Source organism: Rhinoraja longicauda, chromosome 27, assembly GCF_053455715.1.
Source record: "Rhinoraja longicauda isolate Sanriku21f chromosome 27, sRhiLon1.1, whole genome shotgun sequence".
NCBI classification, from domain to species: Eukaryota; Metazoa; Chordata; class Chondrichthyes; order Rajiformes; family Arhynchobatidae; genus Rhinoraja; species Rhinoraja longicauda.
This window is the reverse complement of record NC_135979.1, coordinates 11,268,345-11,286,900: the sequence shown is the minus strand read 5'-3', so window position 1 is coordinate 11,286,900 and position 18,556 is coordinate 11,268,345. Positions and strand designations below refer to the sequence as shown.

Sequence of the window (18,556 nt, the reverse complement as noted above, 5' to 3'; positions counted from 1 at the left end):
AATGCAACGGAGGGCAGAGGTCACACCATTGATCTAAGAATGCTGATTTTAAACACCACAAAGAATTGAATGCCCTTTACATTTACTAATACTTGCCTAGTTGCAGAGGTACTGGTATTTTGTAGTAGGTTCACAAAAAGGAAGCACAGAGCTAGATTGGCTTGCATTATTAGAAACCTGTGATATGCATTTGGTAACTGAGGGTTTCACTGAGGCAAAATTGTGAGGGGATTCATTATATTTTTACTAGATTTCAGGATTATATTAAGAATATAGCAGGTTTTATGAAAAGGTAATTAGGTTTTGATAACTTTCACCATTTTGCTCATTTTACCTTGAAATTATTTGGTTTCATATTTCCCTGATTCTGGACTAATTTACCCAAATCTTTCTACTCCTTTACAGTTTCTGTTTCTTTTCTGTTTATTCAGTTATTTGTCTTCCAAGTTTTTTTGTTGATATGGTCCAAACGGGAGGAGGTGGGACTAGTGTAGATGGGTCACATTGGGCAGTGTGGGCAAGCTGGGCCGAGTGACCTGTTTCCATGCTGTATGACTCTGTGACCACTACTTTGCACCACTGTTAAATATTGATTTGTTTTGGTTATTTTTGCAATTACATTTATGGCAAAAATTCTAAATACTGTTTTTAAACGGCTTTGTATTGAAATATGACCTAAATTTAAAGTTTTTTAATAAACTACATATTTGCATCAATTGCATATTAATTATTATTTTGATATTAACACTTGGCAATGTTTTCTGCTTTAAAGTACTGGTCTTAAAGGATCTCCTAACCGTAACCAAATTTGTATCATATATGCTGATTTTAGAACCTCCATTTTCAGAAGGCTTCAATATTTATGTTCTTACACCTATTGTTTTGGATCGCAATTGCACATCATAAATTAACAAACTTTGTAAAAACAAAAGCCGCCTTACAAATGAAGTTAAGCATGACAGGAGTCATTTTGTGAAATTAGATTCAGATTTGTTCATCAGGGTACAATGAAATTCCTTGTTTGCATGAAGCTCATGGAATACACAGTATAAGTGATTATGATGAACACAATAGATTTAATGATTAATATAATATAGCAAAAGGGAGCAAAAAATTATGGTGCCACGTGAAGTGCCAAAAAAGTGCCATTGTGGAATAATAACTAAATGAGGTAGTGTTGGAGTAGCATCTCTGGGAAAGGGGTGTTAAAAGACCTAATTCGTTCCCTAGTTTGATTTTGGAGTGGAAGAAGGTGTTAAATATTGACATTTGAAATAATAAAAACAAATATCAACCTTCTGTATCTTCTCCCAGAAGGTAGAAGGGAAGAGAGGGAACAGCGAGGGTTGCAGGAATCCTTGACGATGTTTTCAGACTTCCTGATGCAATGATGGACTGAATGGAAGGAAGTGACAAGACTCTGATGGACTGGACTGCATTCACCACTCTGCCGATTCATACGTCAAGAGCAGGACAGGCTGAGATGTATCCTGTCAGAATACTTTCTCTAGTGCATTTGTAGAAGTTTGAAAGAATCATCGTGGTCGTACCTAATCTCAGTTGCCTGAGAATGTAAATACATTAATGCACTTTTTGGATCACCACATCAGTGTGAAAGACCAGGCTATGTTTCTGGTGATGTGGATGCCAAACAACATGAACTTACATGAGCAGGAGATGGGGTCAGCAAGTGTCGTCTTACAGCTTGGTATGCATATCTCACAGTAGCTTATTAGTTTGTCATTTCATAATTTACAAAGTTAATGACCCCACATTTTATAGACCGATTTAGCAAGTAAGTAAATGCCCGACGACTGCACATCAGGCCAAACAGATTTCAATTATTGTGTAAATTGTACTCTAGCCATTTATGTATCTACACTTTTGAAAGTACATGATATAAAAAGTTTAAATATTTTATTTTAAATCAAGTAAAATATTCTATCAATTGGCAATAAAGATTTGGCACAGTTAGTCCAACCAGAACTGCTGCCGCGGGTGGTCCACCGGGTCCGTCTTGGTTTTCGGCTCCGATTTCCCTCAGCTCTGTTGTGCATGCCAGGTGCCTTCTGCCGGCGCGCATCCGAGGAGCCTACTGCCGCCACCACCACTCATCCCGGGAGCCTCCTGCAACGAGCTCGTCCCAAGATCCACTTCCCATATTCAATAGTTATTTCATTCAACCATCACTCTTTTTCATGATATGTACTTTAAATCTCAGTTTAACTTTTGTTTTCAGATTGCTCCTTGATGTTACCAGTTCTGCGACTGTCCTTGGCTGCTCAGGCGCAGAACTTTCAAATCCCCGTCCTGATCCATTCTGCTTTTCTACCTCTCCCACCTCAAAATCTGCCTCTTTATATTATCTCTGTAATATTTCTTTTGATTTACTCATTTCTATTTAATAGTGCTTGCTGCTTAAGAACATTGGAATGTTTTAAGATAAGTGCCATTTGCCTACATGTTAGTGCATGTTATTGGTACCAGCAAATCACACAGGTGGTGGAACTCAGCGAGTCAAGCACCATCTGTGGAGTGAAATGAACAGTCAGTTTGCATTTTGGTTCGGGACCCCTTCAGACCAGCACTTTGTGTTTTGCTCTGAAAGTGTCTGCCTTTCCTTGTTTTTCCTATTGTTGCTGATACCTTGTTTATATGTACTAGAATAACTAACCAGGAACCGGTAAGTTTTTCTTAAGGTTGATGCATAGATAACTAGCAGTGGTCAGAGAATCTCTCGGGTAGTCATGTAAAAAGAGAGGTGTTGAGATGAGGAATCTTCTATTGACTGGTTACCTTTGGGTACCTACATAATAGTTGTGGATATTTAATATTTGGCCTGTGACTGGAATAAATAGTATGTTTCTTGTGCAAAGGTGCATTGTCTTTTTCCTACTGCATTTTTGTTGGGATCACGGTGAGAGCATGAGCAACTGTGCCAGTAGGGGAATTTGGCAGAAGCATATGTTTACAAGTGGCTGTTATTCTCACGGTTTGTGCCTCTGTCATCAAATGCTATCTGGTCAATTTTAACTGTAACATGAGTAATATTGATAATTTCACTTCAGCTTTTAAGCTATTTTGATCTTCCCCAAAGGCTTTTCAGAAAGGAAAATTGCTTTTAATTCTTGAAAAGGGACCATTTTACACCAGTTTCCTAATGGAGAAATGGAGTTGTGATAAATGGTGGAGGAAATCTGTTCATGTATTCAGAGGTTGAATGGGTCCCAACCAGTGAAATAAAAAAGATTTCATAGATGTATTTGGTAATTGTAGTACTTTTTTATTTAATTGAGAACTCAGCAGTCTTGACCAATTCTACTCGTACATTGGATGCATTTTGCACATTTGTCTGCAATTGCAACTGCTTTCCACATGGTCTGGAAACTTTCTCATATTGGGGCTGGGGGCATGGTAGAAGGTTGTATGGACTTTAAAGTAATTTCACAGATAAATTAATCGTTGCCACAGTTGGGTATTATTGCATACATTAAATTGGGAACCTCCAAAAATTGGACTGATAAGTAGCATTAGTTTTCATGTATAGTTAAAAGAATCTGATTATCCAGTGCACTTAGATCTTTTGCAGTACTGGATAAGCAGATTTTTTTGATAGTTGCCATTAAATTCCAAGCAAATTTTAATTGATCTTTTTTTTAAAAACATGGTCGTCTATAAATTTTCCAGTGAACCAGTTGAGTCTTAAGGGAGTAGAAAATATATATGCTTTCTATAGGTGCTGTGGTTGCAATCTGGCTTGCATTCATAATACCTGGTGTTCCAGACCGTATCTTAATTCCATCTGCAGTCAGGACCCCCATTTCTGGCCATTGACCCTGGCTTGCCCTCTGGGCTACAGTTCACATTGAAGACTAATGAGTGAGCCAGATACCAGACCATCAGGATTCCCTGATATTTGAATGCTGGATTATTGAAGTTTCACTGTACTTGAATTTTGATATGTGGTTAATTTGAACTCAACTGCTGGCTCGAAGGGCCGAATGGCCTACTCCTGCACCTATTGTCTAACTTCATCTCCCTTACTGTGCAGGAATTTCATTCTTTCTACTTAGACTACCATGGTGACCTTCTTGGTATCTTGCATTTATACATCAGCTTTTGTCTGAAGTATTCTCTGTAATATGAGTTGATGATGGCTGGATTTTTTTTGTTGAACATGTACCTGGTTCTAGCTCAGTTGTGACCTGATCTTGTTCTTTGGGAATGTAAGCTAGACAATGTAATTTGCATACCATTCTGTATTCCTACATATGAGTTGCTTGCGAATGGTTTACGCTCCCAGTTCTATTGAAAATCTGGTAGAATTCTTAAAGTTAGGCCTTAATGTTGCTATACTCTCCATAATTTAGATTTCTGTTTAATGTGCATTATTGTGCAATAATTCACAGGAGATGGGTCTGATGACATTAAGAAACTCAGTATCTTTACCATGCAACTGCTTTGATAGCGAGTACCATGAGCACCCATTTGTATTCCATTTGGTGAGAAATAGCGTATTTGTAAATGGGCAAGATGCAATTAGTAGTGCAATTTATTTTGTATTAGCTCATTTTCTCATATCTGTGTCTGCATACTTTGAGAAACTAATGAATCCTTCTGAATTGTGCAAACAATTGCAGCTGATAGACTTGTGATTGTTGTGTAGCCAAGGATAACTAATCATTAGCTAATTTATTTTCAGCCAACTAGCCCTATGGACCAGATGGGGATGAAGAGACCTCAGCCTTATGGCGGCAGCAATAATCCATATGCACAGCAGGCACCTCCGCAACAAAGCGGACCTTACCCAGGACAACCGTATGGACCTCCAGCGCCTCAGCGCTATCCCGTGGGTGTGCAGGGCCGGACCCAAGGCACCATGGGGGGCGCGCTGCAGTACCCACAACAGGTGAGCAGCGATTAGAGATTCAATAATGCCTGTATGTTGATTACGCTTGGTCTTTGTAGCCCTCCATGCCATGGAGAAATAAAGAAAAATTCCTTGGGATTTCCTGTCCAATATAATACTACATCTCCAGTTGTGTTTTGTCCATCTTTAAACATTGCACAATGATGAGTCAGTCATGTACGAAATCTTCCTCTCATAGGTACCTCCATGTTTTATTTGCTAAAATTACTGATAAGTGATTGAGATCAAGATTGGCAGAGATGCTATTTCAAAATGAGGGCAAAGGATTTTAAAGCATGTTGAAATGTTCAAAGCAGTAAAGAGCAAAATAGAATATTATTTAGAGGAGAAAAGATCTGAAAGCACTCAGCAGATTGGCAGCATCTGTAGAGCAAGAAATAGTCGAAATGTTCTGATCCTTGATTGGTAATGAAAAGGCTGTGGGATGGAGATGATCACAATGACTCTATACAGATGCTCCCCGACTTACGATGCTTCGACTTCCGATATTGCGACTTTACGATGGTGCAAAAGCTGGGCAACGGCAACGAGCCGCAGCTCGCTTCCGGCCACGTGATCAGGTGTATTAAATGCATTTCGACTTACGATATTTTCGGTTTATGATGGGTTTATCGGAATGTAACCCCATCATAAGTTGAGGAGCATCTGCATATGTAACCTCCACGAGGTGTAGCCTCCATAAATTTAACTAGCTGAATTTTACTACATGTTGCTGCATTTCTGCTTGTAATATTTTTATTTGGAAACTTAATATGTCTGCAGCAGTTACGTGGCTTTATATCTCCAGATTCTACATTAAAGATTGATTGCCAATTTGCAAAAACCTGGCATATTTAATGACGTTAAATATATACATTTTTCCATGGCCGATGAATATCGTTGATGGTAGTTGCAATTATATAGTAGTTAACAACGTGCTGCTGGATGTCGTGTTTAATATACAGATTTATTGATCCCTTCCAAACTATTGACGAGTTTGAAAATGACAAAAGACATTACCATTATCATCTCTTTAAGAGTGGAAGTGTGGTGTTTGATTTTTGGCTAACTTGATTTGGATTATTTTCTCAGTTTCTTTGCCAAGATTTACCACTCCTATTGGGTTAGAGTTTATGTACGTTAAAAATAAATGGGATTGTTGGTGAGGAAATGTTTTTGATTTTAATCAGTCCTTATGCATATTTTAGTTACTCTCTTCCCAATTGTGTGGGAATGAAATAACTTGAGCCACCATTTGATTTCAGCGAATGCGATCCAAATTGCACGGTTTATTATCTTTTATTACATTATATACCACCACCGAGTATAATCTTTTTCAACAATGGCTCTTAATTCTAGAGTCTTCCACTAGAATTTCCAGAGTTAGAAAATTGTATCAAAGTTTTCCTGATAACTGGAAAAGGTAATTTGGAGGTTTGCAAAGTTGCCTGTATTAATAGAATAAAGAGGAAAAGACTTGGGAGAGGAGGATTTAGACGTGGTCAGGAGATTTTTAAATAATAAAGTGCACGGGTAGTGACTGATTATAGACAGCATTGCATATTTTGAGAAAATTAGCTACGAAAGACAACTTTCAATTATGCAGGATGATGGGATTGTTTTGGTTTCCTCTAACAAGAAGGCAACATTGATATGAAGGCTGTATTCTAGTGAGATTGATTGTACATCTAAAATATATCTGAAAGACTGAAGGGATACTTGTGGGAAATCACTAAGTTCATCTACCAGTCACCAGCTATGCTGAGAATCCACTACCATCCCTGTGGATAATTTGGGACTGGATATATGCTTAATTTGGGGTCCAGCTATGCTCAATTTGCTGCAAATGTCTGTTCAGGAATAATGTTAAATGCTGCTGTGGGAGTTAGCTCCCAAATTCTATTGCACAGTAATTCTCTCTGCTTTAATAGGCCATTCAAGATCTATATTTATAACATTCATTTTCTACCACTTGGAACCTGTTTGCTATTGTCAAGTCAAGTCAATTTTATTTGTATAGCACATTTAAAAACAACCCACGTTGACCAAAGTGCTGCACATCTGATTAGGAAAAAAAAAGAAACATACAGTGGCAGGCAGCCAAACACAACGGCGCGGCCATCTTGAACAAAATGTTTAACTAAAGCAGAATGGTGTCCCGCGGCCGCGCCGCACCGGGCGATGGAAGGCCCCGCTGTTTACTGCATGTAGATATATAAATACAAGTTCTAATGACTAACAACGGCACATATTCTCTATTTAAAATAATCTCTGCATATTTAATATCACAACTGACTGGACAACACCTGGATGCATTCTATGTTACCTATTAGGTTATCGATTGAGGAAGGGCTGGTGAAGAAGGCCAAATGCAATGTTATCAAGTTGGACCTGTAGTGACTGCTGGGCTTCCATTTTTTGAAGTTGTATTTATAGCAAAAGAAAAGTCTCTAAGATCCTAAAATTAAAGTTCAATTATTCAAAGTAATTGTTCTTTTGCGAATACCGCTGTTTTGTAATGTCAAAGTATATTGAGTGGTTATCAACATGGAATTTAAATGCCGATTGTTCCATTGCATGCTGCTTGCAGATAGGGCACTTTTCATTCTCTATATTTTGCACTCAGATCAGAGCATTGCTTTGCCAAATTATGAAGGAAAATGTTTCCAAGACTATGCAATCCTACTCTCAGAATTTTGTCCGTTTAGATTTCAGTACATTTTTAGAAAACTAGTTTTACATTGTGTTTGTTTTTCTGCTTTTGAACTTAGTGAATCATTCTGTTTACATTATTTCTGTGCAGGTGCCTCCTTACAGCCAGCAGAGTGCAGGCAGTTACTGTCAGCAGGGCCAGACACCATACTACAACCAGCAACAGCCTTCATACCCTCAACAACAACGGTTCCCACTACAGCAGGTATACTTTGAGCCGTAAAAGTACAGTGATTGTTTTTATCAGCACAGCTGATATTACATTGCCATTTACTCCTGCACCGTGTTTAGGAAACACGATGTGGGCTTGAAGCCTTGGCAGCTTGGATTTGTAATGGTCTTGTGTACAACATCAGTGCCCTTTGCTTGCCTGTTAAGAAGTTGTCAGTCCTGTAAAGGAATTGAAGTTACTGGGTTCTAATTAAATGTCCGCTTAACTCTAGCACTTGTGAGTAGTTACTTTGAGATGTGATGAGTGGAAGAAGCCAGTTGTTTGCAGCGATATTGTAGATTGTTGGTACAGATACTTACAAATGATAGAATTGCTCGTGTATGCAGGTTCGTGATCATTCTGTCCATAGTTTGTTGTACATAGTAGGGTGCAATCCGATGATCTTTAACTTCCTTCTAGTTCTCTGAGTGTTGGCAGAGTATTTGTCTCAGGCGAACAAAATACTGCACTTTTAGTATTGACACTTGCATGTTTTCTCTGATCAATGCTGGGATCAGAGACTAATTAAACATTCCATTTCTGCTGCTGTTTAGCTAATTGTCCCAGGACAGTGAGCTTCATTCACAAACTAAGCCAACAAAAAATCCTGCAAATGAAATGTTCTGTTACAAGTTGCAAAGTCGGCTGTTAATTGAGAAAGCAGTGAATCATCTGTATCCTGAACAGTGGGATGATTAACTAGTAAGATCAAATTGGAGCAGTTCTGACCATTATGGCTTTAATGTATTTCCTTTTAGCCTAACAAAATACCTAACATTTACAAATGTTCTGTTTTTGCACTACAGCAGGATTTGTCTCAGGAAGCATTTGCCACTCAGGCTCCTCAGGGGTTGACTTCCAACAAACCCAACCAAGAGGAGCTGACCCTCATGCAGCAGGGGCGTCCATCTAGTCTGCCAGTGAGTGCTCTTCCAGTTCCTTTCTTGCATCTACAAGGACATTCAATAGTTGTCAAGTGATTTAGTGGACCACCTCTAGAATAAATATTCCACTTTTTTACGGAGGGGTAGGTTCATTGCTGCTTTCTTATTCACCAGTTTCTTGTGTGCTTCAAATATGGCAATTAGGTACTTTCCCACTGTTGGAATATTGTGATTTCATTGTGCGTCTGTAGGTTAAATCTAGTGTTTATGATTTGGCCCAGTGGTCCATTGTACCGTTGTATAAGTCAAGTTATAGCTTGATCAGAATTTTGCCGGATCAAATACTATATAAAACTGGAAAATGTTGATAGGTCTGAAGGAATAGGCAACTTGTTCTGATAATTGATTTTTTTAAAAGTAGAATGATCATACAAAGTTGATTTTCATAGGACAGAGATGATACAACATTGTACATGACATCTAAGCTTTGTTATAATTATTAAAGTCTCCTGATTTCAAGTTTAATGAATGGTACTTATAATTATGACTGAGCTAATGAATATAGTGGAATTAAATGCAATTGATTATATTCCATCATTTCATTAGCGGAGGGATAATCTAGAGGAGGTCTGGTCAAAAATCGAGTGATTTGTGTGGGTTCCCAGTAAAATTAAGGCTATGGTTTGAGGAGGGAATAAGATACGCTGTATTATTGAGATGAAAATGGGCAGTTGTCATGATGGGCAAGTTTCACAATTGGAATCTCTGCTTTCGGCTCGTATAGGGCGACAGGCTGCAAATAACCATGTTCGGCTGGAGACTGAAGAGAGTTTGCTTAATAAGAGAAAGTTTCTACAGATTTAATGCTGGATATTGGACTAACAGCATGGCAACTGAGCAGTGAAAGTTGTGGAGAAAGTGTAAACTGAGAGAGCAATGTCATCAGAGAAGACGTACATCAGTGGTAGTATGGAAATGAATGAAACACGTTTTTTGAAATTCGGTCAGCAGCATGATATTTCCATCTTTATAGTGCATGGATGAATAATTACAAAAGAAAATTAGATGGGATATATTACAGAGATTAATAATTACAAAAGAAAATGAGATGGGATACATTACTGAGATTAATAAAGGTGAGCAGTTTTTGTGATGGGAGGTGCTATACAACATGACATCCCATTTCTTGCACTTATTGTACCGATGAATGAAGGCAAGCAGTTATACGCTGCCTTCACTGCCTGTCTACCCATGTTGCCATTTTCAGAGAACTCTGTACTTCCATCCCATGGTTTTGTTGTTCGACAACATTCCCAGGGTCCTCCCATTCACTATGTCCTTGGCTGATTTAGCTTTCCAAAATCTATCATTTTGCATTCCGAGTTCAATTCCATCTGCCATTCCTTTCCCAGTTGATTCAGAACCTGTTGTAACCTGAGATAACCTGCACTGATTTGTATATGTCCTGGTCTTACTAATCTCGTAAATTAATGCCATTGCTCTGCTCATTCCATAAGATCATCTATATCGGACCTCCAAACTTTTCAGCATGAGGGCCACATTATATATTTGGCACATTTTTGCGGGCCGTAGGAAAAAATAAAGTGAGTATTATAAATGGAATTAACTCAAAGGTTTAGACTAGGTAACGTTAGATTAGATTAGGAAAGGTTAAACTAGGTTAGGTTAGATTAGGTTAGTTTACATTAGGTTTATATGGCAACAAATAAATAATATTCAATTTTTTAAAAGCTTGAAATATTGGAATATATATATATATATTTATATAAGAAAATAACTGCAGATGCTGGTACAAATCGATTTATTCACAAAATGCTGGAGTAACTCAGCAGGTCAGGCAGCATCTCGGGAGAGAAGGATTGGATGACGTTTCGGGTCGAGACCCTTCTTCAGTCTGTAAACTAACCTAACGTCACCCATTCCTTCTCTCCCGAGATGCTGCCTGACCTGCTGAATATATATATATATATATTATATATTATATATATATATACCGTAGGTGTACAGTTATTTATAAAACAGAAAAAATACAGTGACCACCACTGGGGGAGAGAGAGGGGGGGAGTGTGGGGGGGGGGGGGGGGGGAGAGAGAGAGTCAGGGTAGAGGGAGCAGCCGGTGAGAGCAGGAGCGCGGGGAGGGGGAGGGTGTCAGAGGGTCTGGTGAAGGAGCGCTGCCACTTGCGGGTGCTGCTCCCTCCCTCTCTCCCTTTCTCCCAGAGCCAGCGAGATCTGCGCCGCTCCTCCACTCTCTTCCCTGGCCCCGTCTCCCTCTAAATCAGCAAAATAAGAACAAGCACGTGTAGTTGTTGTTCAGAAGCAGATCTCGCTGGCTCTGGGAGAGAGGAGAGAGGGAGGGAGAAGCACCCGCAAGTGGCAGCGCTCCTTCACCGGACCCTTTGACATCCTCCCCCTCCCCGTGCTCCCACTCTCACCCGCTACTCCCTCTACCCCGACTCTTCCCCCCTCCCCCAGTGTCTCTCTCCCCGGGGTGATAGGCAGCGGCGAGGAGGGAAGTTTCCTTGAGTTTGGTGTTTGCGAGGGGACGCTGCGACTCTCACCCTCTACCCCGACTCTTCCCCCCCCCCCTCAGTCTCTCTCTCCCCGGGGTGATTGGCAGCGGCGAGAAGGGAAGGGAAGTTTCCTTGAGTTTGGTGTTTGCGAGGGGGCACTGCGATCTCTTGCCTTGTCCCGGCTCTGGGTCGGTGGCGATCCACTCGCTGGTGAACCTTCGCCGGCAGCTTCTGTCTCCAGTCCCCGCCGCCTAAGAGCTTGATGCGGGCCGGATAAAATCTTGTGGCCCACGGGCCATTGTTTGGAGATCCATGATCTATATCATCCTGTAGACTTAAACAGCTCTCCTATCAATGGCACCCTCGGTCTTATCTCCAAATTTGCTGTTCATACCTCATTCACCATATTTATTTACAAACAATGAGCGTCCCAATATTGGTAGACGGACTTTAAATCGAACAGAATAAATCCCTCTATCACCCTCTGCTTCCTGTAACCAGATTAATATTGAATCTAGATTGCCACATCATTGGATCCCATTAGCTCCAACCTTTTGGACAAACACCCGATTGTGGGAGTTTGTCAAAGGTTGAATGAAGTCCATGTAAACAACATAAAACACTCTGCCCTCCTCACCTTTCTCTGCTAGCTGGCTTTTGGTGTTTATGGCAAATGTGGTATTTTCACATATCATGCTGGAACTATCCACTCTGCCTTCCGGCATCTCTGTTGTTGGCAACTGGAAATGGACACCGTGTCTTGGGGGCGGCCTTGTTTCACTTGATAGAGGTTCCCAGTCATTTTTTGTCTCTGAATAGTCCAGTGTATGAAATTAATTGTTTCTCTGAGCAACATTTGAATTTTAACTTGCTGCTGGATCACAATTATTCGACATATTTCCTATCCCGCATCATTGGCCAGGCTATCAATGAAAATGGATCGTGTTACTACATGTAATGGTTTGTCCCAGCACAGCTTGATCAGGTTGCAACACAAAAAGAATGGAGAAGTGGGAAGTGTTTGTACTGTACTAAAAGGAAGCTTGCACTCTTAAATCTGTAAATTTGTCAGATTTTTAAATGTACTTTTAATGTACCATTTTCATTTGGGTGAAGATTTGGTAAAGATTTTCCATCCTGTGAGATATTCTTGGAGTTGAGTAGTTAGTTGGAATGTGCTCTTTGTAGTTGTATAATTGACAGTCTTCATACGTTTGGCTAAGTATCTTTTTGCAGCAAGACCCTTGTGTGTAAAAGTTAACTTATTATTGATTTTATTTCATGGAGCTGGGCCCTATAGTTGTGGTGATCTGCCATGACTAATGTGCAGAATAAGATGACATTTACTGGTAATGTTTAGTCAAACCCTTGTGCACATCTGGTTTGTTTGTACACTTTCGTGCATTGTGCTGTTGCATTTTTTACAGAGGTGTGAATATGAATAAGAATGCAAGACTGAAATGGGGACTTCTGCAGTCCTGAGAATAAATCATAAATCAGCCACTGCCTGGTTAAACAGAATAAGTGAAACACAAGTATACACGTTGTAGTTTTTGGATGCTTTGTAGTTCACTTTGTGTTTTCAAATTATTAGGCTGCCTTCAGAGCTGGGTGCTATCTTACTATTGGTTGTGTATAGATATTCATCGCTGGGGGCCTGTTTCCTGTTGCTATTCTTGTGCCTCCCTTTTGGAGCTTCCTTCCTGTATGTATGTGTTATGCTGAATCAGGGTGCCAGGGTCCTGATTGTGCCTATTTGCTATATCAATCCAAGCATCCTGTTACGTTGAGTTTGGTGTTTAGTTTCTCAATTCTGTTTTTTTAAGTTATGGCCTGAATCTAAAATGCAAATTGCTTTCCTGTTGCATGTTCTATATTGTCTTCCAATTCCAGACTTGTCTTGAGTTGCTAAGAATATTCAAGTTATGTGCAAGTCTGGGGGCTCTTGATCTGCTGGGCCGTTGCGATTATGTGCAATAACATCCTGCATCAATAATTCAAGCTAATAATCATCTGAGGAATCTTGTCCATACTCCAGATTTGGTATCTATATTTCAAACCTTGAGGATTAAAAATAGTTTTTGCCAGTTAACCACAAATTAATCTTGTGCATAAGAGGGTAAGATGGTCAATGCTGACAATGTTGCAATCGGATAGTACTGTTTGTACCAAATAACTCTCTCTTGCTGCAGTTTTCTCCTGCCTTTTGAAGACTTGCAGCCCTGTGTCATTCAGCAGTTTTGTCTAAATCGCATGATTGGGCATGTGCTTTTAACTGGGTATTTGACTCTGATTGTAGATCTGCTTCTGGCTTTAGACAGCTACTAGACCAAGTGGACCCGTTGGGCCCAAACCTTTCCTGCATTGCATTGGTGCAGCACCCTCTCCTTCCCTCCTTCCCCCCCCATCCCTCCTTTCTCCATCTCCTCCCCTTCCCCTCCTTCTCCTCCTTCTCTCCTCCCCTCCCCCCTCCTTCTCCCCTCCTCCCTCACTAGGAGATAGATTTAAACTTTAAAATGTTAATAACTTTAAATATATAACACCGATTTCAATGAAACTTCTTCCATTAGCGCCAAAGAGACGACAGAGAGTAGGGTGGGCTTAAAATTGTCGCCCTATCGTGCACCATTTTGGCTGTAGTTCAGGAGCAACCAAACAAACAAATGAGAGTTCTTGTTCATAGATGTGCATAAGGCTGCCTTTAGTGTTCAAGAGTCGACCGTTTCTATTTTCACCTCTTCCAGATTTTGAGCGCTGTCTGATAATGAAATTTGAGATCTACTTGTTTTTGGTAGATAGTACATTCAACCCCTCAGTTGGAATAGGTAGTCAGATTTTCTTTGTGCATGTCAATGTTTTTTGAAATGTCTTTCCTGGTTCTAATGCTAATCTGTAAAAGTGCAAGGTTCAATGAAGCTAAACTGCTGCACAAGTTATGGGTTATCAGCTATAGAATCTGCTAAAATTATTACATTTTTAAACCTATGTCAGAAGTTCAAGTTGTTTAGTTAGATTTCTGAACTGTTGCGGAATCCAAGATACACAGATCTGGAATAATGTAAAATTGTAGGCTCCCTCTCTTCCCAACAAACTAAATTGTAACTGGGATTCGAGGGTCAAACAATTTAGATTGGATAAAATGGCTTTTCACTCTGGATATCGTTTCTGATTTGGAAACAAAGCATGGTTGCAGCAGAAGAGAAGTGCTAAAATGTGTGTTATTCATGTAGAAATGGTCAGACAGTTTGGGGATGGGAGAATCCAGTGATTGGAAAGTGCACAATTAAGTAAGAAGTTTTAAGGAACCATTTGCACATGAATGGAATGGCCTTTGCCAAATACCTCCCTGGATGATTGGTGAGGAAGGAAGTGATTAAAGGATGTTTTTGGGCTTCCTTCAGCATTAATTATCTATTCACAGCAATCACATTGGTTTACTTTTGACCTGTAGCTGTTCGCTTCTTACGGGTGGAATAACATTACTGTGGAAAGTGGCTCAGACAAATCAATGGGTTCAACTTTGAAAATACAGAATGCATAATATATTAGTGTCATGGTGCAATGAGAACACAGCTAAAGTCTGCTTGTCTCAAATTGCAGCTACCAATTGGAATTAAATATATAAATTGTGCCAATAATTTCCATTAAATTGTTGGGAGAATCCTAAATCGGGATTAAATATGATTCACTGTGTATACATTTAAGTAGTTTTTCTTTTCACTTGCCAGTGTTGCTGAGAAGTAGAATTCACTGATAGTCATTTTAGAGTTTCCAATCTTAAAACATTGATTCATTGCTTTATGAGAGAAGTGTTCTAACCTGTGTAAATTGATCTGGTTTAAACCATTTAGTCACTTGCATTTTCAAAACCCACATTGTCTCTGTCAAAGTTTGATGGAAATGATGTATTTTGTTCACTGCCAAGTGGAGTACAGTCAAGGAGTTGTACAGCACAGCACAGACAAATACCTTTTTGGTCCACAACATCCATACCAATCTTTTTCCCGTATACATTAATCCCATTTAAGTGCACTAGGTTTGTATCCTTCTCTACCTTTATCTATTTAAGTGCCTGTCTACATATCTTTTAAACATGGTGATTGAATCTAGCACCTTCTCTGACACCAAGTTCCCAATATCAACCACTCTCTGAAGTTTTAAAACATTTCCCCTCAAATCCTCTTTAAAACTCATTAATCTAACCTTAAACCCATACCTTATTGTTTCAGATATCCCTAGGAGGTAACAAGTTCTGCATGTCTATCTTTTCCTCTTAAATTTTTATCCAGTCATACTGCCTTTGTACCAGGAAAATCAGACCCAGCCTATCCAATCTCTCCCCATAACTAAAGTCCTCCAATCCAGGCAATGGTGAATCTCCTTTGTTCCATCTCCAGCACAACCCCAATCATCTCAATGAGTGGCAACAAAATGTGCACACAATAGTCCAAGTGCAGAAAACCAGTATTTTATGAGTTGCAACATGATGTCCTAACTTTTACATTCTTTGTCCAGTGCTAGGAAGGTAACCTGCCACATGCCCCTTTTGGGCTAATGATGAAGTTGAACTCTGTTCATTAACATTGTTTAATGTCCTCCCATTTCCATCTAATCTATATCCTGATATAGCCGTAGACAACCTGCCTCACTGTCCACGACACCACCAATTTCTGTGTCATCTGCAAACTTATTAATTGTGCATCCCAAACTTACTAATTGTGCTTCCTACATTCATATTCAAGGCATTTCTACATTTCACAAAGAAGCGTGCCAGCACTGATCCCTACCTTGCACTCTGGTCACACACCCCTAGTCAGAAAAGCATCCTTGTACCACTGGTCTCTGCTTCCTATCACCAAGCCAATTCATCTGAAAATTAGTTCTGGCTTTGCATGATGTAGGAATAATTCAGTACCTACATTCCTACTGAATTCCGTACCTACATTTGGAAATATTTTTAAAATTTGTTAGTCTATATAAGCTCGAAGGTTTTTTGCTGCAGCTTAAGTTGAGACGGTGAACAAAACCAGTAGCTGCATTTTCGCAAATTGACTCTTTCCTATCCACTTTCCCAGACCTTCCTTCAGACAGCTGTTAGGAGTTTTGAAAGACTGTTTCTGTAAGTATTCTGAGCTGGAAAATAGATTGTGTATGGAGCTTGTGGCTATACACTCGGATAGCTGGTAGTTCCATAGAGAATTAGTTTATTGCTGTTCTTTGGAGAGTTTAATTTTAGCATACCAACTGATTTTACTCTTGAGAAAGTTTATACTACAAACCAGTCATCATTAGTCTCCCCTCGGCCTCCAGCACCCCAGAGAAAACAATCCCAAGATTGTTTAATCTATCTTTATGGCAAATACTGTAATCCAGGCCACATCCTACTGATTCTCGTCTGCAGCCCCTCCGAAGCCTCCAAGTCCCTGTAATGCGGCGACCAGAATTGCATACAATACTCCAAATGTGGTCTAACCAAAGCTTTATACAGCTGCAACATGACTTCCTGGCTTTTGTATTCAGTGCCCTGATTGAAAAAGGCAAGCATGCCATCACCTTCTTTACTCCCTCTATTCGTTTTGCTGCTTTGAGGGAGCTCTCCCTCTAACACTCAATTCTATATATTTTTTGTGTAAAGTTGAGTGGTAGAAGTGCAGTAGGTAATGGAAATTTGTGTTCTTCAATGTATCAAGTTAAACCCGCTATTACATATTTTAGGAATTCATGCAGCCAACTACACTAAGATGTTGCTCATATAATCCTGCTTCTCTCATTTGCACATTGGGTTTTACTGAACGATGTTTTGCAGTTTTTTTAAGAAGGCAAACTCAGTTTTGGAAGCTTTTTTTTCTTCTTCCTCTTCCTTTGGTTGCTTGACTGAACACGTAGATCCGCTGACAGGTTTGATCGTTTGAGAGGCAGTGAATCAATCTAGCCTCCGTGTGCTTCAGAGGAGTTAATTTTATTTTCTGTGCAATTCCAAAATGCAAGTTACCAACACTGGGCCGACATATTAGCCCTTTATGGTGTTTGGAGTGAGCAAGCACCCTGGGATTTATTAGGATCAACTTCTACAAATGTTTCATGGTCATATATGGCCAAGCCTTGCTCTTTGCCCATAATGTAGATTGATAGCTTGTTCTCGATGGCAAAAAAACATATTTGCTGTAAATCTTTAATAGTTTTCTGCTGAAATAAAGCTACATAATGAGTGAAACTCATTTGATCATATCTGACTCCATAATCACCCCTTGTTAATAAACTCTGACTTGCTCTACCAGTATAATATGTCCAATCTGCATTGCTATCTCAGCATTTTTAATTTGGTGCCTCACACAGACTTATACCCAACATTCTTCTCGACCGGCGCTATTTTATGGTTGGAAGATTTTAATTTTTGCCTTAATGGTGCCTTATGTGTTTGTAAAACTGCAGCAAATTGTGGTTCATACCTGGTGTGCATATGGCAAATAACCACTCTTGATTTGGTTTTTGACCTTGCCCAACAATTATATCTATTCTACATGGGTAGCTACCAACCAAAAGAATTGTCCAATTTTATGTAACGAACCTACAACCTCCCTCCCCTCCTTCCCTTTTTCTGCCCTTCCATTCCCTGTGCCCCACCTGGATTCGAGCTATTGCTCCCTTCCCTGTCCTCTTCTTTCCTCCTTCTAGCTTCAGAATTCACATCTCTTCAATCCTTATCTCCTTGCTTCACACTTTCTTTTCACCTCTTCTTGAATCATCCATTATAAGGATCTGTTTCCCTCTATTCACTAGTGAAACGGGTCATGATCTTTTCATATGTCTCACCTTCTCTTGAGGTTCTTTGTTTCATGGAGCAAATCGTGTCATATTTTGCAGTGCATCCTTATTACTGACATCCCTCATGGCTGGAACTGTTCTAGTAAAATGTTATTGCCCTTTCTCTGGAATCTTCACCTTCCTAAAATTATATGATCAAGATTAGATACAGTGTTCCAGTTTTGGAGTAAGAAATCGATTTTCAGCACACTTGTATAGCAGAAGTTCTTGTGATTCATTCTTAACTGGTTTTAAGATTGTACTCTCCACCAGTACTGGGAAATTTTATACGTTCCAATGTTTAATCATTTTCTGTGTATATACAGTGTACTGACAATTTAAATCCTGAGCTGTGTTATTTTTCAGGCTGCATCCATTTCCAGGCTAATTTGAGCTATTGCTAATTTATCTTTTCTAAAGTCAAGTGCCTCATGCAACTGGTGCACGGTCCCTTTGCTTCTGCAACCCACACAACATCACGTTAGCCATTCTGATTAACGGGAA

General features: G+C 39.7%; 1 protein-coding gene across 4 annotated transcripts in view; it reads left to right on the top strand.

Annotated features, from left to right (window-relative positions):
* The window catches only part of LOC144606896 (AT-rich interactive domain-containing protein 1A-like), an 83,754-nt gene that overhangs the window by 19,523 nt on the left and 45,675 nt on the right, over positions 1 to 18,556 (top strand). For 2 of the 4 annotated variants that reach the window (XM_078423369.1, XM_078423368.1), the window contains exons 2-4: positions 4,703 to 4,909; positions 7,713 to 7,826; positions 8,642 to 8,752. In XM_078423369.1, coding sequence (XP_078279495.1) covers positions 4,703 to 4,909; positions 7,713 to 7,826; positions 8,642 to 8,752 — 432 coding nt within the window. Of the gene's footprint in view, positions 1 to 4,702; positions 4,910 to 7,712; positions 7,827 to 8,638; positions 8,753 to 18,556 lie in introns of all 4 variants that reach the window. The other 2 variants (XM_078423367.1, XM_078423365.1) reach the window with 1 other exon arrangement.